The 23,315-nt window shown below is 35.1% G+C and overlaps 4 protein-coding genes and 1 long non-coding RNA gene across 7 annotated transcripts in view; 3 read left to right on the top strand and 2 right to left on the bottom strand.

The window, feature by feature from the left end:
- The window catches only part of LOC116340556, a 34,240-nt gene extending 22,000 nt beyond the window's left edge, over positions 1-12,240 (top strand). The window contains exons 11-26 of the mRNA XM_031767110.1: positions 79-166; positions 393-546; positions 863-991; positions 1,110-1,278; positions 1,452-1,541; positions 1,644-1,838; positions 1,945-2,195; positions 2,329-2,519; positions 3,365-3,667; positions 5,066-7,903; positions 7,996-8,263; positions 8,355-8,637; positions 8,724-11,163; positions 11,259-11,333; positions 11,441-11,584; positions 11,655-12,240. Of these exons, the coding sequence (XP_031622970.1) occupies positions 79-166; positions 393-546; positions 863-991; positions 1,110-1,278; positions 1,452-1,541; positions 1,644-1,838; positions 1,945-2,195; positions 2,329-2,519; positions 3,365-3,667; positions 5,066-7,903; positions 7,996-8,263; positions 8,355-8,637; positions 8,724-11,163; positions 11,259-11,333; positions 11,441-11,584; positions 11,655-12,059 (8,023 nt within the window). The 3' untranslated portion in view covers positions 12,060-12,240. The remainder of the gene's footprint in view (positions 1-78; positions 167-392; positions 547-862; positions 992-1,109; positions 1,279-1,451; positions 1,542-1,643; positions 1,839-1,944; positions 2,196-2,328; positions 2,520-3,364; positions 3,668-5,065; positions 7,904-7,995; positions 8,264-8,354; positions 8,638-8,723; positions 11,164-11,258; positions 11,334-11,440; positions 11,585-11,654) is intronic.
- A 1,412-nt stretch (positions 12,241-13,652) lies between these two features.
- Positions 13,653-16,620, top strand: LOC116340895. Of its 3 annotated transcripts, none has more exons than XM_031767634.1 (4): positions 13,653-13,751; positions 13,834-14,798; positions 15,084-15,306; positions 15,445-16,620. In XM_031767634.1, exons 3-4 carry the CDS (start codon positions 15,232-15,234, stop codon positions 16,576-16,578), a joined length of 1,209 nt encoding a protein of 402 aa, XP_031623494.1. In that variant the 5' UTR covers positions 13,653-13,751; positions 13,834-14,798; positions 15,084-15,231; the 3' UTR covers positions 16,579-16,620. The 3 variants fall into 2 exon arrangements, with proteins under 3 accessions (XP_031623494.1, XP_031623495.1, XP_031623493.1); XM_031767633.1 differs by having other exon boundaries at positions 13,834-14,850.
- Positions 16,621-17,379: 759 nt separating this feature from the next.
- Positions 17,380-18,528, bottom strand: LOC116340896 (3-hydroxyacyl-CoA dehydrogenase type-2-like). The gene is made up of 3 exons (XM_031767636.1): positions 18,399-18,528; positions 18,000-18,329; positions 17,380-17,940 (listed from the first exon to the last, which is right to left on the bottom strand). The coding sequence occupies exons 1-3, from the start codon at positions 18,405-18,407 to the stop codon at positions 17,515-17,517; spliced, it is 765 nt and encodes a 254-aa protein (XP_031623496.1). The 5' UTR covers positions 18,408-18,528; the 3' UTR covers positions 17,380-17,514.
- A 61-nt stretch (positions 18,529-18,589) lies between these two features.
- On the top strand, positions 18,590-20,708 carry LOC116340894 (general transcription factor 3C polypeptide 5-like). Its single transcript, XM_031767632.1, has 7 exons — positions 18,590-18,818; positions 18,894-19,119; positions 19,187-19,298; positions 19,373-19,898; positions 19,982-20,077; positions 20,153-20,410; positions 20,532-20,708. Exons 1-7 carry the CDS (start codon positions 18,711-18,713, stop codon positions 20,598-20,600), a joined length of 1,395 nt encoding a protein of 464 aa, XP_031623492.1. The 5' UTR covers positions 18,590-18,710; the 3' UTR covers positions 20,601-20,708.
- Positions 19,894-21,208, bottom strand: LOC116340897. The gene is made up of 2 exons (XR_004201118.1): positions 21,042-21,208; positions 19,894-20,051 (listed from the first exon to the last, which is right to left on the bottom strand). It is a non-coding gene; the product is annotated as an uncharacterized LOC116340897 (long non-coding RNA).
- Between the last annotated feature and the right edge of the window lie 2,107 nt (positions 21,209-23,315).

Below are 23,315 nucleotides of genomic sequence, written 5' to 3'. Positions count from 1 at the left end.
GCGCACTTTTTGCATTATGCAAAGTAATTTTGTTTTCAACTGATTTTAAACGTATGCTTCTCTTTATTTCAATTGAAGATGGGGTCGTTGGACAGAAATTTTGGCACAAGGCCAATTCAAACGTGGTTGGCAAGAGTCCGACATTGAAAACTGCGCCAGAATCATTGTAAGTAACAAAAAAAACGCATTTACTTTGAATCAACCGAATTGTCTCGTTTAAAATATGATGATTTTCATGCTAATAATTAGAGAGCCCGAGGCTTTCGTTGACTAAAACCAGAAAAACTTCTCAACTATTCACTGATTACTTTTGATCGAACAAAAAATTACTCAATACGGTTTTATTCGCAGAACTTTGCTATAAATTTCATTTTTCTTCATTTTCATTACAGCTGCTGTACTGTTTGTCAGTATATCGTGGTGACGAGAAGATCAAGAATTTCATTTGGGATTTAATATCGCCCAATGAGTCTGGTGAAGCCAACATTATCAGCCGTAATCACAGTGGTTTGCATAATCTGGTGCCACGTGGTCGCAACGCAAAAGGTATGCTGTGCATTTTGGAATAAATTACATAAACTTAATAAATTGAAAATATATACTTATGAGATTTTCTTTATCGTTTTCTCTCGTCGATTCAAATCCGTTTCATTTTCAATTTCACTTGTATTTGTGTGTTTTTTTTTGCGCTTTTACTATTTACATTTCTAATCTTTTGCTATTTACATTTCTAACCTCTGTCAAACAAATGTATTTATTTTGCATCTATTATGTTTCTCATTAAATTTATCATTTTCATGTGTTTCGTTTTCAACTTCAATCGCATTTTTTGTTTTTGGATTTGAACCATATTTCTTTTAAGGACGTAAAGGTGGTAAAGGCATAAAGGAAGGTCCTCAAACTCCTTGCACATCAGCAACAGCATCAACATCAGGCACATCAACTCCATCAGCTCCGTCGACACCAAATCCATCAACATCGTCGCAAGAAAGTGAGTGCCGTAAGATCAACTTTTCTTCTTTAGAGAATTGACATTGTTTTTTTTTTATTACGAAATCAAATATTTGATGACTTGCAATGTGTTTTAAACTGTGAACTTTACCTTTTAGAACCAATCGAAATACCGAAGATTGAAGCTCCTCCCACACCAGATGTGGTGATTACCAGTGGTGTGCCAACATTGAACGATCCAAACCACTGGAGCAAAGATGAGAAATTCGATTCGGAGGCCTTTTTAGAGGCACCATATAAAAAGCACTTGGGACGACACGCCAACAAGTGAGTGTGTAAAAATCATATCCATGCGAGGAAACTATAGATTTCCGCCCGTTTTTGTATCTCTTTTCACCCAAAATGAAATTCAAAAATTAATCGCTTTTTCCATTACTTTTATTCCTTGGTTATTTTTCTTTGTTTTGATTTTGTGTTGTGGCATTGCTTTTCTTTTGTAGGGTTTTACTTAGAGTACGCATGCTGTACTATATTAAACATGAAGTTATTGGCGATTGTGTTAAACAGATTCTTGACGGTGTTAGTGTTGCGTAAGTATATTCTACCATTCTAATTAAACTTCAAAAAAATCAGAGTTACTCTTAATTGAAAAATCACCAAATGCAATAAAATGTAATGTTGTAATTTTACAGTGATATCCCAGTAAATCCACCACCAACAAATGATCCAGCACCAACAAATTGGTGGGTACCAAAATGTTGTGACAAAAGTCTTTTGATTGGTACATTCAAACATGGCTGTGAAAGCTACTACCCAATGCGTTGCGATCCAGCCCTTTGCTTTGTTTCTCACATTGGACCAGAGGACAAACTTCCTGTACCAATACTGTAAGTTATTACCTTTTTATTTGTTCTGAACATATTGTATTATCGCAATGCATTTCCACAATTAAACTGATCAAATTTGTAACTCTAATCGATTGCATGTAAACAGAACTGAAGATGATGCCGCATCGAAACATGAAAATGAAGATGAAGCCGATGAAGAGTTATCTGATGCCAAGGAAAAAGACAAAGAAAAGGAGAAAGAGCCTGAAAAGGAAAATGAAACTGAGCCAGAAAAAGAAAAATCAGTTGAAGATTCGCCAAGCAAAGAATCACCAAAAGATGCTGCAGCAGAACCAATGGAAATTGGCGAAAGTAAACCAGCCGATGCGGTTGAAACAGAAAGACCAAGTTCGTCAGGTAATCATTTCAGTTCCATACAATTTTTAGCCTTACACGCAGATATTGGAGACTTTCTCCTGCGTGAGATTTAATGCTTCGAGGACAAAATGCAACCATTCAGAATTCTAATTAAATTTATGCAAAAAAATAGGTGTTGATGATGAGGTTGAAAGCAATCTAGGTGCTCCTCCAAGTGTGGCTGGCAGTGTGACTGGTGCACCCGTCGAAGATAGCCTGATTTGGCCATCGATGCAAGATCTAAACACTCGTTTACGTCGTGTCATTACATCATATCAGCGCAACTACAAGAAGGAAGAACTGAAGCAACAACAAAAGGCCAAGGTACATTTTTTTCTATCATCTTATTTTCCACATAATAAAAAAATCTATCTACCTTCTCTCGAAGTACTTTCGAGAATCTAATCAAAGAACTCTATAGTTAGGGATGAATGATAGCTTTCGAAACCGATTTAAAAAAATATATATATATCAAATTTCTGAGAATATTTCGCACCGAAAGTACACAACAAAACACGATCACACAAAATAGTATGAGTTCTATTTCGAACGCACTTTTAAATTAGTTTAATATTATTTCCCCCTATATTTGTTTCATTCGTTTTATTTATCGTCTCTTTTTCTAAAAACAAAAACAAAAAAAAATTGGCAAAACAAAAACTTTTTATGCGTATACATATTTTCTGATTGAGTTGACAATCCTGATTCGATAAAAAAATATGTTGAAATCAATTGTAGTTCGTATGGTTTCTTGTATTATTATTTCTGAGTTTGTGCAATTGTTTCTAAATCTGTTCGTTTGTTTAGAGAAATTTACTTGTAAATTTTTTTTTAGAGAAAAACAACAAGGTTTATTAGAACTTTTATCATTTGTCGATGCATGTTTTATTCCAAAATCAACAAAAAAAAAACATTTTTTATGATTTTTCTTATTAGTTTTTAGTATTGAATCACACGTGCACCACAAACAAAACAAACAAACAAAAAAAAAACAATATCGCGAATATGAATCAAACGAGAAAGAGAAGAAGAAAATAAAAATAAAATATTAACAAATTTTTTTAACTTAAGACAAATCAATTGATTCCACTTGTAACAGAGTGAATCGAAATGGCAAACAAAATCAAAACAGAATTATTTTATAATTTTTGATATGTGTGTGTCTTTAGCTTCAAGCGCTGGTAACAATACCACAACAGCCAATTCAAGGGCTACAGACGCAAACGAAGTTAGTGAATACCACGGCGCAATCGATTCCACCAATTGTGCCGTCGACCAGTCAACAAACGACGCAACGACCGGTTGTCGGTCAATTATCACACCAACAACAACAACAACAAACCCAAATGCAACAACAAGAACCGTCTGCAGCCGAAATAAATTTAATGCTGAATAGTCTGGGCTTAGGTCTACCGCCCAACGAAACCTTGCAATTGGCCAATTGGGATCTCAAGAAATTGGCCATGTACTTGGTTAGTAAAGTGACAATGTGTCTACTTATGCTCTCACACACAAACCGCGAATCGCTCGAAATCCATATTACAAACGAGCGATTCATCATATTTGAATCTCTTTCTCTCATACCCCATTTTGTTATTTGTTCTTATTTTTTTTATATAAAATATAATTTAACCTTACCATGCAAGCAAAAACATACACATTCAAACTTAACAAAAAAAAAGATACCAAACAAACCACTCTTACACATTTTCAATTTGTTTTGTTGTTGTTGTTTTTCTTTCCATTAAAAAAAAAAAAACAAACCAAATTCAATTCCATTTACATATTTGTTTTATATAAATTATTCCAAACTCATTGTTCCATCCATTTTGGCTAAGACACATTATTTTATTGCTTCGCTTGATTTTTATTTATTCTTTTGCTTATTGATTGCATACAAAAAAATCATCAGAGGTTGTGTAGCAGCGCTTTTTATTATACAGTTTGTTATCGCTTTGCATTTTGGATTTTGGCTGGTTGCTTCGAAATTTTCTTTTACGCTTTTTGAATAGATCCCCTTTTCATATATTATATGGCATGCATTTTTATCATTTTGTAATATATATTTTTTTGGAAAAAGAGAAAATTAAAATTGAAACCAAAGAGATTGTGTTAAAATACGCAAAAAAAAAACATGATTGAAAGAACGAAAAAAAGATGAAAAAAGAAGTGTTATAACTTCATAATACACATGACAATTTGGTATTCTCAATACGAAAGTACAGATGGAAGAAAAAAAATCAGCTGTTGCATCAAACTAAATATGCAACTGAAATAAATCAGTTTTGCGTGACTTTTAAAAAGCTTTTTTTCATCTTTTTTTTCTTAACAAATTCTATTTAAATAAGGGTATTGTCATTTCATTTCAAACTTTTCACACTTCTAATTTTGAGTTGTTGGCACATTTTATTGAACTCTAAAACTAACACGTGACATTTTTTATCTTTTCATTTTTCATTACTAAACATTCGTTTCATCAGCGAAACGATAATTTTGGGCACAATTCTGTAAAAAACTAACATTTTTTCTTCGACTTTCACAAATTTGTCGATTAATATACTTCTCTTAATAAACTCTTTTAATTTTAACTGGCACTTTACTCTTGTACAAACAAAAAAGAATCATTTGACATTTTGTGTGTGTTTACTTTTGTCGATGTTGTGGCATATTTTCACATGTGATAACTCTATTCAATAATAACATTTATAAAAAATACATTTTTTTCTCATATTTACAAATCCTAATAACACTTTCATTCCAATTGTACATTTACACGCTTTATAATCGCTTCCACAAACTACGCGAAAAAAATAATTCTCAAAAAATAAAACGAATTTCCATTATTTGATTCTCTTTTCTCTTTCGTATAGAAAATGGAAAAACGCGAAAAAATCGAGCAGGCTGTCAAGGAGCGTGAGCGCGTTCGTCTTGATGCAATTCCAAAGAAATGGAATAAACGTGAAGAGTATGAATTCTTGCGTGTGCTAACTGGTTATGGTGTTGATTTGCAAAATGGTGTCGCCATTCCAACACCCGATTGGTCACGTTTTAGAGCCATTGCAAAGTTAGATCGAAAGAGTGACGAAGCGCTTAGCGATTACTACAAAGTATTTATTGCAATGTGCAAACGACAAGCCAACGTTCGTTTGACCGAAGAAGAAAAAGGTTTGGAAGGCATCATCGAAGACATTAGCGAAGATCATGCTCGATTGATCTTAGATCGCTTGGAATTGCTATCGAAATTAAAGGAAGTTGGCAAAACCGCACTCAACGATGAACGTTTGAGTTTGTGTCAAAACAATTTGGACACACCCGATTGGTGGGAGTCTGGTAAACATGATCGTGAATTGGTTCGCGCAGTTATGAAACATGGTCTTTATCAATCACAACAAAATATTTTCATCGATCCAGAGTTTAGTTTTGCAGCGTCTGAACGCGCTTATCTTGAAATGCTTGAAAAACAATGGATTTTGACACAACAAGCTGAAGCAGCCAAATTATTGGCCAAACCGGAACCGATTAAAGTTGAACCAACTCCACTACCACAAGAACCAGCGGTAGTTGCTGAGAGCGAGAGTGTTAAAGCCGAGACTGAAGTTGAAGAGGTCAAAGTTGAAACTCCCAAGGAAATTGAATCAAGTGAAGAAAAAGAAACTGAAAAAGAGCAAATTGAAGAAACCAAACCGGAGCCAGTCACTGAAAGCGAAAAAATGGTCGAAGCTGAGAAATCAGTTGAAGATGAACCAAGTGCCGAAAAGGCTGACATTGAAATGAGCTCTGTTGATTCTGAAAAACCAAGCGAATCGGCCGAAGAAACGCCTAAAGTGGATGAAGCTAATACTGAGGTTAAATCACCAGTCGCACAAGAACCAGAGGCTGAAAAGCCAGAAGAAACAGCACAAGAAGATATGGAATCAATTTCAGAGGAAAAACCAGCTGAGAGTGAAACCACCGAAGAAGTCGCTGAGGTAAAATCACCAAAAGCAGAAGAACAACATGAAAAAGAAGAGAAAGAAGATACTGATGACAGTGAACAAATGGACACTTCTGACATTGAGACACCAAAATCGCCAGAAAAGCCAGCAGTTGAAAGCGAACCAGCTGAAGAAAAAGAGGCCGAAGCTCCAAAATCTCCTCTGGAACAAGAAGAAAAATCAGAACCAACAGAAAATGTTGAAACTAATGACGTTGAAATGGCTGAGGAAGCCACCGAAAACGACAAAGTTGAAGAAGAATCTCCAAAAGGTGATGACGAATGTGTTAAACCAGCGTCACCAAAACCGGTCGCAGAAGAAGAACAAGAAAAATCTGAAACGGTTGAAAAGGAATCATGCGAAAAAGAAGAGAGTGTTTCTAGAACAACCGAAACCACAGTTGAGGAAGAAAAACCTGTAGAAAGCGAGGCTAAATCGCCGAAAACACAAGAGTCGACTGAAACTGAAAATGAATCTGAAGAGCAAAAGAAAGTTCCAGAAGAAACTACTGCCGCAGAAATTGCTGAGCCAAAATCACCAAAAGAAGCAGAAAAAGAGCAATCCGTTGCCGAAAAAGAGGAAATAGTTGCGATTGAAGAAATTAAAACCGAAAAAGAAACTGAAAGTGAACCAATTGAAAAGGAAGAACCAAAGGTCGAATCAGTTGAAGATGTGAAGCCAGTGTTGAGCCCAGTCAAAGTCGAAGAGAAGAAAGAACAAGAAGAAAATTGCGTTACTATCATCGATGATGATGACGATGTAATGATTGTGGGCAAAGGTGATCCAGACGATGATGAGGTCATGCATGAAAAAGAAAAGGCTTCTATCGAAAAGCAAAATCAACAATTGGCAGCACTATTGCAACAGACTCGATTGAAGTTCGAAAATCCAGTTAAAGTTCGTTGGTTCCACGATTTTGCGTTGGAAAAACGTGTTTCACATATTGTTCATTGCATTGAGCATTCGGAATGGCCGGTTAATAAATCGTATTCAGCTTATGCTGGTTGCCAAGGCATCAATTTAGATGTTCCATTGCATGAAACAGTCAAACACATGCCACCAACTATTGATTTGGTTGGTCGATCAACTCCAGATCTTTTATCGATTTCGGGAGATTTGACATCGTCAAAGAAACTGCAATCAACACCAATATTACCAATGCCATCAGCGCAGAAGACGCAATATCCGAACATGCAAATGCCAACAATGCCAACAAGTGGTAAAAAACGCAAGCGACACATTGCCATCGATGTCGAAACGGAACGCGCTAAATTACATGCACTTTTGAATAGTTCACAAGATATGCCGTCACCACAAACACCAATTCAAAATAAGCAAATAAATTGGCCAACAGAAGACGATCAACAACAAAAGACCTCTAAACGATCATTGTCGTCCATGCAACCACCACCAGCTCATCAACACCAATCACATATGTCGCGATCCGGTTCAAATCAACAACAACAACAGCAACAGCAGCAAAAACAACAACAACAAGCGGCCAATTACAGTACAAAATCAACCCTAATTCCTGGCACTTCAAGCACATTGACACCAATTGATCTATCATCAAGCTTGGCAAAACCAATGAAAGACTTTTCTAAATCGAGTCCAATTGATTTGAGTGAAGTGCAAGATTTTTCTGTGTCAAAGAAATCGTCGATTTCATCGCCATTTGGTGGAAAAGGAAAACTTGATGACATGTTGACTAAATTGATGAAAAAGAACAATTATGTAAGATTTTACTTTTGTTTTATTTTTGAAAATTACGATAATTGTTTTTTATTTGAAATTAATTTAATTTGTTGGTTATTCTTTTAATACAGCCAACACCAACCGAAGAGCCACCAGTGACAAGTGGAAAAGAGAAACGCAAGCGAAAACTTGACGAAATTGTTTTTGGTTTATCAGCTGCCAAGGAGCAGAAAACATTTAGCGACCCATTGCTTTCGTCACCGTCATCGAAGAAAACACAAATTCCACCATCAGTGTCGGTGACACCAGCAACTGGTCCATCTTCATTGAGCAGCCAATCGTCATCGTCACAGAAACCATTCAGTGTTACTGTGACCAGTGTTCCAGGTTCAAATACAAGTAAGAACAATGAATATTTACCTTTTTCATTTCCATTCATTTCAATTTGTTTTTTACTGATGATTAACAAAAATTGTCTCTTTTAATTTAGGATCATCCAAAAATTCAAATCAAAGCAATAGTGGTCTTGCTGCCTTGCAAATGATGATGGGAGCCACTGGATCAAGCTCAAATACACGTGGTAGTAATAATAGTAGTAGTTCAAATTCTAATCCATTCGCGATGCAAGGTGCCACAGCCAAAGATATTTTGGCACAGTCACAAGCATTTTTCAAAGAACAACAGAAATTACTGCAGGCACTACCACCAAACTCTGTTCAACGCAAAACATACGAGGCTATTTTGAACGAAATGAAACAAGCCGCTGAACAAAAGTATGTCTCATTCTCTACTCTTTATTATACATCCGAGTTTTTCAATCAATCACATTTTAATATGACTTCTTTTTCCCATTTTACAGTGCAAAATATGCTGCAGCTCAAGAGGCGAAAGCAAATCGAAGCATGGAACATGAATCAAAACGACATACAGACACATCGCATTCACAATCGGCAAGTGATTTCCGTCGTTCGACACGTCAACAGACACAATCAGTTGGACAACAATCATCGCAGCAGATGAGCTCACAAAATGCCAGCCATCAAACTGCATTGAGTCATCAGGCGGCCATAAATGCAATGAAAAATTTGACCGGTGAAGAGAATGTGGCTGTTATCAATAAGCTCACTGGTAAACGAATAAGCGGCAGCAAAGCACCTCAATTGAAACGTTTGAGTCAATGGCTTACCGAAAATCCAGCCTATGAAATCGATCCGAAATGGATTGAATTGCTACAGGCAACAACAGCTTCAATGTCAAAGGCCAGTGATAGTCTGTCGATGAGCATGTCTTCTTCTTCGTCAAAACAACAATCACAACAGCAACAGCAACAACAGCAGCAGCAACAACAACAACAACAGCAGCAGCAACAGCATAGCTCTTCATCAAGTACATCAAATCAACATGGTTCAAATTATTCAAGTCAGTCACAATCGCAAGCGTCATCATCGAAGAAGGGCCGACAAAGTGCACTGGATGCAGCAACAGCAGCTCAAATTCAACAATTAACTAGTCTTGGCCTAAATCCAAGCCTGTTGTCAAGTTTATCGCTTGGCGGTTTTGATCCGAAAAATCCATTACTTTCAATGCCATTTGCAGCTGGCTTGCCAAATCTAGCTGGCATGAGTGGATTGGGTAACTTGAACAATTTGAACATGAATATGCTCGCCAATTTAGCTGGACTAGGTGGTTTCGGTGGATTAGATCCACAAAATTTAGCCGCTATGGCAGCAATGGCTGGATCAAATTTGGGAAATCTTAATCTTGCTAATTTGGCCAATTTAACCAAATCGAGCACAAACCAACAATCGTCGTCGTCATCTAGCAAAGAGCGAAAATCGACATCAACATCGTCACAATCGCAATCACAACAATCGAGCTCATCATCGAATCAACAACAATCGTCCAAATCGTCAACAAGTGGACGATATTCAATGGATGCTAATAATCCATTCTTGTTCCCAAATCCATTGGGTTACACACCAATGGGCTTGGCCGGTTTGAATCCATATTCGTCGTCAAGTTCAAATATGTCCGTATACGATCAATTGGCTCAACAATATAATTTATTGAATGGAATCTCGACGGCCGGTACATCGAATACAAATACACCATCAACCAGTACAAGTTCGGCACGTCAACAATCGTCGAGTAAATCATCGACCACATCTCGAATGAGTTCAAGTGCATTGCCAACCAGTCAAACACAACAATCGCCGTCGAGCCGAGGTCGCAGCAGTTCATCAACTGCAAGCCAACTCAGCCGTGAAGCGGCTCAAATACAAAGTTTGCTTGGACTACCACAAGATCCGCAATTCTTGGAAACGTTATCACGTGTTGGTTTTGATCTTTCTGCTTTGACTGGTGGACGTAGTTCGTCATCAAATACTTCAAGTAAAAGTCAACAACAGCAACAACAGCAGCAGCAGCAGCAGCAGCAACAGCAACAACAACAGCAGCAAGCCAAACAAGATCGCCAAGATCGACAAGATCGACAAGATCGCCAAGAGCGTCAAGATCGTCAAGATCGTCAAGACCGTCAAGATCGTCAAGATCGAAATGACAAAGCGGAAAAAGAACGCCGCAAATTAATGGAAACATTAAGCCGAAGTGGTTTACCACCAGAGCTAGCAGCAATGCAAGCTTATGCCAGTAAATTACCGGGTGCATCATCGTTGTCATCAAGCTCAAAGGCATACAAAGATGCTGGATTGATTCCGCCCGATTTTAGTCAAGCATTGTTTGCTGAAATGGCCGCACAAATGGCTGCTGCCCAAAGCGGTAGTTCCACATCGAAACGTCAACGTGAACAAAGAGAGCAACGTGATCATCGTGAACAGCAGCGCGAACAAAGAGACAAACAACGTGACCGCGAACAAGAAATGAAAGATACATTTGAACAATTGAATAAACAACAAGTGGAAATGTTTGCACGTAATTTGGGAATGGGTCCGGGTATTTCGTTGATTCCAACGTCATCGGCAGCATCATCGATGTACAGCAGCATTTTGGACGAACCAAAATCAAAACGTTCCCGAATGTCATCCTCGTCACAACAATCAAATCGTGATAGTTTGGCCAGTTTAATGGCAGCCGCTGTTGCTGATGAAAAACAATTGAGAGCTCTAACGAGAAGCAGCCGTTCGAGCACATCAACAACTAGCATAAATGCTGGCACATCGAATGAAACCACCATTGAAAAGGTCACATTGTCACCAGTTGCAGCCGCAAGCATTGCTGGCCTTCCACCACAAACATCGATTACTATTGCTCCATCACCATCATCACAACAACATGATAAGGTACACACACATTCTTTAACATAATTTACTCGTTTTGTCATTTTCAATTCGGTTTTATTTCAATCATGATACTAATGAAATCATTCTTTCTATAGCAATCTGTGAGCATGTCACCACTGCCAAGCCCTGCCAAGTCGTCAGATAGTTCTCCATCAACAAGACAACATCAGGTAAAAAAAATGCGTCAATGAACTGTGTATTATATTGCATTCAAAATGGAAGCCAGTCGAACAGAAAGTAATTTGATTTCTTTGTTTTTTCTTTCTTTTGAAAATAGCCCGAAACACGCGAACGTGACAGAGATCGTGAACGTGAGCGCGAACGAGAAAGAGAACGTGACAGGGAAATTGAGCGTGAACATCGTGAAAGTCGCGAAAGAACACCATCTAAACAGACATCGAGCTCAAACCAACAAGAACAGGTATGTGTTTCTCTGCGTTAAATTGAATTGTTTCTTCATTTTTACTAAAATTCATTTATTATTTCACTAGGAGCAATCAAACCAAGAGATGGATCTTGAAGATTTAATTGCACCATCAAAGGTGTCCAAGAATGGTGGACAATCAACACCATCAACGCCAATCAATACCACGGCACCATCGAATACGTCGCGTGACAGTGAATCTTCATTTAATGCCGACAAAGAGGACAAAGAGAGTGAATCAAAATCGAATGAAGCAAAATCGTCCGAACATCAAGATGATACCTCGGGTCGTGTTGGTCGACGAACACGTAGCAAACGACCACGATCGGGTGAAGATTTTCAAGAATTAGTTTTGCCCGAACGCAAGCGTGAATTACGATCATCGGCAAGCCGATTGGCAGCTGCTGCAGCTGCACGACATGCTGCCGAAGAGGCGGCCGCCAAAATGGCCAACGAATCACAAAACAACTAAAAAATAAAACCTTCAATTTTTTGTACATTGACAAAAACTACAACAAAATTTAAATGTGAAGGAAAACTAAACAAATCTATGCGAATATTTATTTAATATTAAATTATATCCAATGTTATATAAAATATTGCAAAATCTGAAACGATATGACATACGAAAGAAGCAAAAAACAAAAAAAAAATGAAATGACGATGCATCGAATGTTGTTGATGATGCAGTGTTAAAATGTGAATGACGAACCATTGGATTGGGGGATTCAAATGCATCGAAATGAGCATTAGCCTGCATACTATCAACTTAATCATATAATGTGACCTCCATGCAGACTTGATGCTGCATGGCAATAAATGTGAACAAACGAGAAAAAAAACGGTCCATGTCATCATCGTTAAAAGAAAAACTATAAAAAGAAAAATTACAACAAATTTATACATAAATCATTTTAACTAAAAAGAAAAAAAACTAAAATAAAAGAAACACACAACAAATGAAAATATTTGAAATAAAGATTTAGATTTATTTGAAGGTAATACACATTTGTAGATGTTTAAGAATTTCGAGATAAGACAAAAAAAAAAACAACAACAAGAAATGAAAATGAAAAATTTCTCGAGTAAATAGAATTTAGACTTATTGTTTAAAATGAAAATAAAATGGGATCGGAATGTTTGTGGCCCAATATTTCGGATGCATGGCATGCATCAATATTTAGCACAAATGAACAAGAATCGGACTGATAATTTTTTTAAAAAAAGAAACGCTCCGATTCATTCTGTGTGTATTCGAAAATGGCAAAACATACGACCGACGTGATTATGCTTATAATTTTAAGAGAGCCAAAAGCAAGTGAAAATGAATACATTTAATTTACGAGAGAAAAGAAATAACAGCAACACAAATCTGATCATAACACATTTTGAAGGGATAAACATAGAACAAGAGTTCAATCGCATGTAATTAGCTAATTCTGTTAGATGGTAAAGTTCAGCACACACACACACAGATAAATTTAATAACGCATAAGTCAAAGTGTAGACATAAAATGATATTTCTTTTTTTTTTACACGTGTAATTGTATTATTTTTTTCTCTAATTTTTCCGCCTTAAGTTCCAATTCAAATCGTTTATTTACAATGTAATTTCTTGTTTTCTTTTTTCTATCACCCAAAAACAAATTTTTAAATAAAAATACACTGATTAAATTCTATTTCAATTAATTCTCCTTTTTTTTCCTTCCATTTTTTTTCTCGTTGGATACAGTGAAAGTTTCAATTTGAAACAATTAGATTTTTATTACAAAACAAACGACATACTATGGACTGATCCATAGAAATGATAGAATTTTTTGTGAATGAACAAAGAGAAATTATCTGTATTGATATACTGACATTGACAGAGTAATAATAAAAATATTGAAATATTATTGATAATCTTAGGAAATTGACTTTTTATTTCTTTTGAAATTGTAAGGGTGATGGCGATTAATTCTATATCAAAGGTGGTAAACTGCATCTATTTTTCGGTTAAAAATACTTGATTTGACAGCACACATACAACTATAAAATGCTTCAATTCGATTTCTTGTTGATGTCAAACTCTGACAGATAAGTTTTTGATGTCACATTTGTGTATGATCTCTGTTTATCAGTCAATTATAAGACGATTGTTTCTTTTATTAAAAAAAAAAAACAGGTAAAATATCGTTGATTTTCACATTTATTCAAATTAACCTTTCATTATTTTAATTTTTCAATGGAATACTGTGATTGTAAAGATAATGGAGAACAAACCAAACTACGACATTGTGATAAGCTCAGAAACGATGACTAAGATTGTTTCCTACAAATATGATTTGTGTGCCAAAAAAGCGACATCCGGATGTTATTTGATGGAAAGCCTGAATGCAAGCCAGTCTCAACTTAATCAAATGACGACTACGGAAGAATTAGTAACACTTTTGCTGCTTACCAAAAAACCCATGATATTTGCAGAGAGCGAAATTAGAGGAGATGGTTCTGATTGGAATGAAATGGAATTGCAAATTTTGGGTGAATTGGGAATTGCGATGAATGTTGAGATTTACGACAATGGCGTCTGGGAACCAAGAAATTCAAACTTTTCTACACACGTTCCACCACTGAATGGGACATTACTGTTTATTCCCGGTCCATTGCTCGATCAAGTTTGTCCGGACTTGAAAGAGGTTACTTCTGGAAATAATATCGATCAAGATAAATACAATCTACTGATTGAGAGAAGATTGATGCCACTGCTTTATTATGCCAACGAAAATGCAAAGAAAGAAAACATGCTCGCATTGATAACATGCCCTGGTGTGGGATGTGGTGCATTTGCAGGCCGATTTTGTGGACAAATGGGAGAACATTTGAATCAAGCATTGCAGTACATTTTGAAAAAACATGCCCATAATTTCGATAATATCGCTTGTGTGTACTTCGATCCATTCAGCGAATGTTCAAATGAATCGCATCAATTTGTAAACGTCAAATATCGCATACGACCAGAGTTACAAAATCCCGATATGTCTCAATTGTGTAATCCCAAACAATACGAAGAATCTGGAGATAATTTTTCGAACTGCAAATTGTTCAAAATCGTTGCTTGGGATCATGCGTCTTTTCCGGGCAATGATTATTTTGCGGGGTCCAGATATACCGACGATGGCGTTTCTGCAGCGGCCACGAATTCAATGGAAGTGATAACAGGAATCAAAGGAAGGTACCATAAAGGCCATTATTTGCCACCCAAAGGGAATAGAAATTGGAAAGAGGTTGTGGAGAAAAATAAAATCACTTTACTAGCAAAAAATAATATAAAAATTGCAACTGAATTTGGATTTATTGATTTGTAAAATAGAATTTATTTTTATGTTTAATTTCAAATGTATAAATAATTACGCAAAAACAGTCTGTAGCATGATTATTGGCTGCATTTCAAATTAGATCATTATTTTGTAATAAACTTGAAGCAAATTATTTATTATTATTTTTTTTTTGTAAATAGCACAAAAGACGTCACTCAAAATAATATATTTAAAAGAGCCGCCTCCTTGTTGAATTTGACAGCACACATACCACTGGACATTTTATTCCAATGAACTTTTAATATAATCGTAAGTAATGTGACAGCACTGTTTACTCTAAAATTTGTTATGTTTACTAGACAACTACTATCGAGAACTTTTCAAAGGGAAGTAGGTTTGGTTCATTTAAAAAAGAATAAAAAGGTAAAATAATTTGGTATTAAAATCTTTCAAGTATATTTAAAAATGATTGTAATATTTTATTAATGCTGAATTGAATGAAATGTTAGATTGCATAAAACAAATTATTCATTGTGATCGTCAAACTTTTACATTTTTCAGTGGGTTGCTGTGATACATCACACATATAGAGAAATGGAAAACAAACCCAAGTACGACATTGTATTGGGACAAGAATCTTTGAATAACATTGTTTCCTACAAAAATGATCTGTGTACCAATAAAATTGCGCCTGGAACTAATTTGATGGGAGTTCTGAACGCAAGCCAATCTCAACTTAATCAAATGACCACCGAAGAATTCGTAACACTTTTGTTGTTGACCAAAAAACCAATGATTTTTGCGGGAGATGCGAATAAAGATGGTGGTTGTGATTGGAATGAACTGGAATTACAAATTTTGGGCGACTTAGGTATTGCGATGAATGTTGAGATTTACGACAATGGAGTTTGGTCACCAAGAAATTCTAGTTTTTGTACTCATAATCCACCATTGAATGGAACATTACTGTTTATTCCCGGTGCATTGCTTGAGCAAGTTAGTCCGGACTTGAAAGAGGTAACTTCTGGAAATAACATCGATCAAGATAAATACAATCGTCTGATTGAGAGAAGATTGATGCCACTGCTTTATTATGCCAATGAAAAAGCAAAGCAAGAAAATGTGCGTGCCTTAATTACATGTCCTGCTGTAGGATGCGGCGCATTTGCAGGCCGATTTCGTGGACAAATGGGAGAACATTTGAATCAAGCATTGCAGTACATTTTGACAAAACATGCTCACAATTTCGATAATATCGCTTGCGTATTCTTCGGGCCTCACAGTGAATGTTCAAATGAATCGCATCAATTTGAAAACGTCAAATATCGCATACGGCCTGAGCTACAAAATCCCAATAAGTCGCAACTGTGTAATCCCAAACAATACGAAGAATCTGGAGATAATTTTTCGAACTGCAAATTGTTTAAAATCGTTGCTTGGGACCATTTATCGTTTCCGGGAAATTTATATTTTGTAGGGTCTAGAAACACTGACGATGGCGTTTCTGCAGCGGCCACGAACTCGATGCAAATCATAACAGGAATCAAAGGAAGATATGATAGAGGCCATTATTTACCTCCCGAAGGGTATGACGATTGGGAACAGGTTGTGGAGAAAAATAAAATTACTTTGCTAGCAAGAAATAACGTGAAAATTATAACTGCAAATGGATCATTGATTGATTTAAAAGTTTGAATTTATTTTGATTTTTTTTACTTAAAAATAAATATTGGAAATTATAAAGGGTGTTTTTTACTGATAGAACTATTTTTATTTTGATCACGAACATCGCTCTATTTGGTATATACAAATTGTACATTTATGATTTAAAAATAATTTTGGTTAATGGTCTCCACAACTACATTTTACACAGACCAGTAATTTAACCAAAAGTGGACTTCGTCAAAAAAGATGATTATTCGCTATATTTCCGTATCATTTTGGAGCTTCTGCAGAGCCCAACCGACGAATTGTGCGCCGCCTTGGATGGTTATGCCTTCAGTTCTTGCACCAACTGCACTTTAACATATGTATGGAAAATCTTTGCACCAAATTCAGACGTTTATTGCGCTACATAAACAAAATCAAAAATATCAACCAATGCACACAGGAGACGTAACGGGACTCCTGCTCTACTGTCAAACACAAACCATTCAATTATATTCATTCGCGATGGCGTACAAATTGGATTTACGAAAAAGTCTCTCAAATGGTTTTGGCAAGCTAAGCTCAAAACAAATTGTGCGTGTGTCTAAAGATGAACGAATCTGTCTTCGAACCATGTATCCTGTTTCATAGACTTGATATGAATGTAAAGATTCTGGAAAAAGCAAAAAGTACGGTCGTATTCCCAATTTAAACGATCAAACCCTTCAAAATTGTCATCAAGTACCGAAAACCGGGTTGGTCAAGCAAAAATTCATTTTTGGTGATTCTTATGGTTATAAGCCTTCAGACCAAGATCTTTCCGCAAAATCCCGGATAAATACCAACTTCTTGTGCACGGCGTCGATCTGATAAATTACGGTTCTTTTACTAGTCATATTTTTATTTATTTCACTTAAACATTTTATGTGTTACATCTTGTGTAATAACTAGCAAACTGGTAAGTTTTTCGATTATTTTTGCTGTTTATAATCGTAGTCCTGCCGATAATTCAATGGTGGTGCTATTAATATATGGATTTAGTATAATCGCCTGTACGAGGTAAGCAAATTCATCTGCATCACCGAACCGGCGTGGGTTAGTTAAACTATCAGTGCAAATTGACTCTTTCAGAAGTTCTGAATAATTTTCGATCATTGGAGTTTCTATGAAAGACGGTGCGATTGTGACAACACGAATACCGTCGGTACCAAGATCGATTGCTAATGGTTTTGTCATACTGTGAATGGCTCCACATGCGGCTGAGTTTGTCACGTTGCCAAATGATCCATTGAATGCATCCCCACCTGAAGTATTGACGATGACACCACGAATACCATCATCATCTGGCCGATTTTTAACAAATAACTTTGCAGTTAATCGAATCACATTGATTGTCCCCAGCACGTTTGTCTACAAAAACATCCGAATAAAATATGAACCGCAAGAAAACTAAACTTTATTTAACATACCATTAAGACGTCTTTGAAGTTATTTAAATCTGCCGAACGTGCCGAACTGTGTTCGTAGATAGTTTCCGTACTGAATATTCCAGCACAATTAACCAGTACATCAAGTTTGCCATATTTTTTTGAAATTTCATCTACGAGATTTAGAATATCTTTCTCCGATGTTACATCAGCCGGAATGAACTGTACATTTTCACCAATTTCTTTAGCTACCTCTTCACCTTTTGATGTTGGCAAATCGCAACTTATCACTTGTGCACCTTTATTTGCGAATCGATTGACTGTAGCGCGGCCCAGACCAGACGCTCCACCAGTTACCAACGTTACAAGATTCTAAAAGAAAATAAAATATTTTTTTCAAATATTTTTTATAGCTTGAATGAGATCGATATCTGAACACACCTTGAACATTTTTGATTTGAATTTGTCAAAACTTTCGCCAAAAGTATGACGGTTTATTTCTTTGCGTGATGAAATAATTTAATGAAATGAGTTAACCTTAAATTTCAGCATTTATTGGCATTTGACAGCATACATTTTAGTACATTTTAGAGTTTAGTACATCTGTCAAAATGTTTCATTTGGATTTCATATGAATTTATCTGTCAACATAGTTGTTTTTAAAATCAAATGTGTTGCATACAAATGTTATAAAACCAAAACGTTAAAACGATATAAATTTCATTTGTGGAAATTGTGTATTCAACCATCAACATGGAAATCGAAGATCGGAATTTGGTTGGTGTGGAGTACCCAGGACGCGTTGAAAATGCCGACAATATGGTCAAAACGTTAGGTGGTCTCACAAACATCTCAAAAGTTGTAAGTTTTCTCATTGCATTCAACTCTTAAAAATCGTATCAACATCATTCTGTTAAAAATGAATATTTTTAATAGATATGTAATATGGACAAAAAGCGATTGGATTTGACATTTCGTCCAGATGATGTGTTTGCAAAACCAATTTATGGTGACTTGAAACCAGCCTCTGGACTCTTACTAAAGGTAGTTTATCGTCGTCGAAGACGTGACATTCCTGGTCCGAGCACCGAAGAAGAAGAAACCAATGACGAACCAAAGATCGATGTTATCGGTGTCATTCGATCGATGTTCAAATTCGATGGTAGGTGTTTAATCCCCCAAAAAATTATAATGCTAAAAATTTCGTCCTTTTCACCGTTTCTCATAAGGTTTATGCGATTATCAATATTTACCGATTGGAACGAATCTGGCAACGCACAAAGCTGAATTTATTTATGATGATATTATGCCCAATGGACTTCTATCACCAGATTGGCTAACGTAAATTCAATTTATTGTTTTTCTTCATTTATAGTCTTTCTCTATAGTAAAATTATTTTGTTTTGAATTTACAGTGATGATGCGAACAATGACATTCCATATTTTTTCCCACCGCCATCTTTCACTCGTGTTGATACACCACAGGATAGTTTCTTCAAAAAGGATCGTTCAAAAGGGTTGAATAAAGACCAATCATCGCCATTTGAATCGGCTGAATCGACAATTATTGGAATGTCACGAACGCGTCGTTTTAAGCACGCATGTTATATACCATTTAGTCTGACGAATCCAATACCGGAAAAAGCACAATTCCAAGCATTGAAAATGCTGAAATTCAAATTCATCACCAACGAACAATTTAATATGATAAAAGAGTATTTGGATCGTCAACCGATTTGGTTGCGTAGCTCCTTGGCTTATGAAACGAAAATTCCACGACAAAAACTGAAAATCATTCTGCCATCATTGGCGTATTATTTTACAACGGGACCTTGGCGATTGATGTGGGTACGCTTTGGATACGATCCACGCAAAGATTTCACCAGCCGATACTATCAAACTCTGGACTATCGAATCCGATCAAATACACTCAAAGAAAAGGTACTAAAAAATTATATATTTTCTGAGTCTTGTAATATTGCCATTTCTTAAATGATTTTTTATGCCATTTTTTCTCTCGTCAGATTGCACGCAGCCGAAAAACCAAAACAGAACCAGAGAACATATACCCGTACTTTGAAGTCGATCGTCTACCTGAAACAAGACAATCATTTTATCGAGTAAGATTGATTTTTTTTTTTCATTTTGCATTTTGATCAATATGGCAATTTTAACATTGAAAAATTCGATTTCAGTACTGTGATGTACATGTGCCGAAGATACAAGAAATGTTGGACAAAATACCGACACCACTATCAGGTGCGATATGCAATGAGAAAACTGGCTGGTTACCACCGAATTTTGACGATAACTGCCGTGAAATTCTCACCGAAACCATTAACGAACTATTGGAAATGCAGCCGGCTGATTTTGATCCAAATCAATTGGCGTCAACGTCTCGGGCGGCTTTAGCACAAAGTGCTGAACAAGCAGAAAATGAATGGGAATATGGGGTAAGTTGCACATTGATTTATCAATGTCTATAGACATTATCTAGCAAACAATATATTGTATATATATTTTTGAAATTCCCAATAAATTAATTTATTTGTTTTTTCCCCGGTTTCTCTTTAGGACGACGAAGAAGGTTATGATGACGAGGAGCGAGATCAAACATATTTGGATTATGAAGATGAAGAATAATCGATGCATATAAATTACGACATATTGATACAAAAATATACTTCAAAAAATTGCTTTATATTAACGACATAACAATGCCTGTTTTTATTCATTTCTGTTTGATTTTGGTTCATCTTTAAATCAGAATTTTTCACATCCGATTTCACTAACAATTTCATGCCATCGCTATTGAATTGGTTGGCTGAATAGGTCATGACTTCGTCTCCGATATCAGTTTTCAAAAGTATTATTTATAGGGTTTGAAACCGAGTTTAGTAGGCATTTTTATTCACAATAACGAATATTGTAATAATCGCCAAAACGATTTATCATTTAATTATCTTTTTTGCAACCTATTTGCATTAAGGTTTATAAAGTATGTTTTTACAGACTTCGCAAAAACCAAAACCGCAAAAATCAAAAACACAGAAAATAATATTAAATTATAAGATATCTACGAACACAGCCAACAGCCGAAGTTTTTTGTTGTATTGGTTCTACGCTATCAAATGGGTACATGAATGGGTATAAAAATTCCGCACAAATATGCGCGAGTAGTTTTCTCTTGGTGCTATCGGAAAGGGAAACACTTTGCTCACGAACAAAAAATTATTGCGACTCACTTTAATTGTGTATTAAATTCGTTTATTACTTATACTCATTTTTGGCGAAATAAAAAATATACTCGCAAGGAATTTGCTGTGCGTCAAACAAAAATTCTTTCGAATTTCTAATTCGTTCGCCTGAGAATAATTATAATTTTTTATTATAATCGTTATTCATTCAAAATGTTTACAAATATAATCAACATATTAGTTGTGACTTTATTAAAATTTAATATGTTCTATAAAATGGTAAAAAATAACAACAATTTAGCATTTGGTTTTCAGTTAATTTTACATTTTTTCATCGATATAAAACCAATATGAAGAACTTCAATGACTGAGTATTCATTTGAAACAACAACTGGTTTTTTATTCAAATTATAATATGAAAAATGTCAAGGTTGTTACTCTATTACAGCAAATTTACCAGACAAACCGAACACGCATATTTTCTTTGACTAAAGTGTATGATAAGATCATGAAAACTTCCGAAAGAAAAGTCAACAGAAGTGATAAACAATTCAAAGTAATATCTCGCCAAAATTTGGTATGAACTATGTAAAATAGAGTTAGACAAAAAATATATAAAAACGATCAGATTTTTCCAGTATAATATTGAATTGAAATATTTTTATTGAAAGCTTGAGAAGAAACACAAAGTTTTGACGGGGCCAAATCATGTTTACTTATTTTGTGCTTAATTATCATCCATTCCATCCCGTTTGCTGTTTACTACTAATGTCTGTTTTCGGAAAATAAATTGTTCATTTGAAAATCCAACGCCAAAAATTATGAGATTAGTAATATTACCCAAGCATTCTCAATATTTCTGACAATCGATCACTGATGAAATTCAAAAAAAAATTATACGAATATATTGAAATTTCTCGTTAAAATAATTTATGTATGTTAAATATTGAAAGGTTATCTTACTTTGCTTGCTTCAACTCTTCGGAACTGTTGGCCGCAATCATGAAATTATTCAAATAATGTCAATTATAAAAAATCAGAAATGAACGAAAATATAGAAATAACCATAAAATTTCAGAATATGGTCGTGATATGAGATATGATAGAAAAACTTTCAAGCTAGTTGATGCACAAATTTTCTTGTGAACAAAGAAACGAACTAACATCATTGAATAAGTACTCGATAACATATTGAACTAATTTTGTAATTTAATTAAAATTAAAAAAATGCGATATACTTACAATGTGCCCAGCATCTGGTTTCTAAAATATGTTTGCATTTTAATTAGTGAAAGTGTTTTGATTTACATCAATTTCATTTCATTAATTCAATAAACATACACTTTTTTAGCCTCTGCTTCAACTTTTGCTTTATCTGAATGTGGTATGTGACTTGTAATAAGTACTTCAATTCTATAATAATAATTAATTTAATCAATTTATTCTGTGCGATAAATGTTTTTAAATACATACGCGTGATTCAAATTTTTTACAGCATCATTGTAAATTTCATTGTAAAGATCTCTGGGAGTTTTCATTGCATCTATGGGCCTTTGAAAAACATAAGAAGAAATTTCTGAATATATTTTAACCGATTTTAACCAAAAAATATATAATTCATTGAAAATTATGTAGTCAGATAACGTTATCATCATTATGTTACGAAGAGAAACTGAACTCAATAAATATCACAAGATCGAAATGTAACAAATGTATCTGAAAAATTTATTTATTGAAGATATCTTTATCTGACGGTATGCCGGAGTTATAATTGTGCGCAATTCATTATACTAATTTTGTTTCCCAATGATCTTGTTTTCATCTTATAGATCTTTTGAATTGTATTGTATACTTACAAGTTGACGATTAATAAACCGATCAGAACAACTACCAACAAATTGCGAGAAAACACCATTTTTCTTGTGTTTGAAATAAGTTTCAGAGATTAATGCTCAAAATGAACTGACTTTATTCTGTCTTGGCTCCATATTTATACTAATTTTTCTACAGTTTTACCTTAAATTGAAAAAAAAAAAAACACGAAATGTGGTGAAAAAAATGTTAGAATAAAAAGAATTTATACAATAAGAATTTATTTCATAAATTAAAGCGAGAATTCATTCCATTTTAATTGAAGATTGACTAATTGGATATGGGTACA

Source organism: Contarinia nasturtii, unplaced genomic scaffold, assembly GCF_009176525.2.
Source record: "Contarinia nasturtii isolate CC-2019 unplaced genomic scaffold, AAFC_CNas_1.1 Cnas_scaffold_695, whole genome shotgun sequence".
NCBI classification, from domain to species: Eukaryota; Metazoa; Arthropoda; class Insecta; order Diptera; family Cecidomyiidae; genus Contarinia; species Contarinia nasturtii.
Note: the sequence above shows the minus strand (reverse complement) of the source record. Positions and strands in the feature narration are given on the sequence as shown.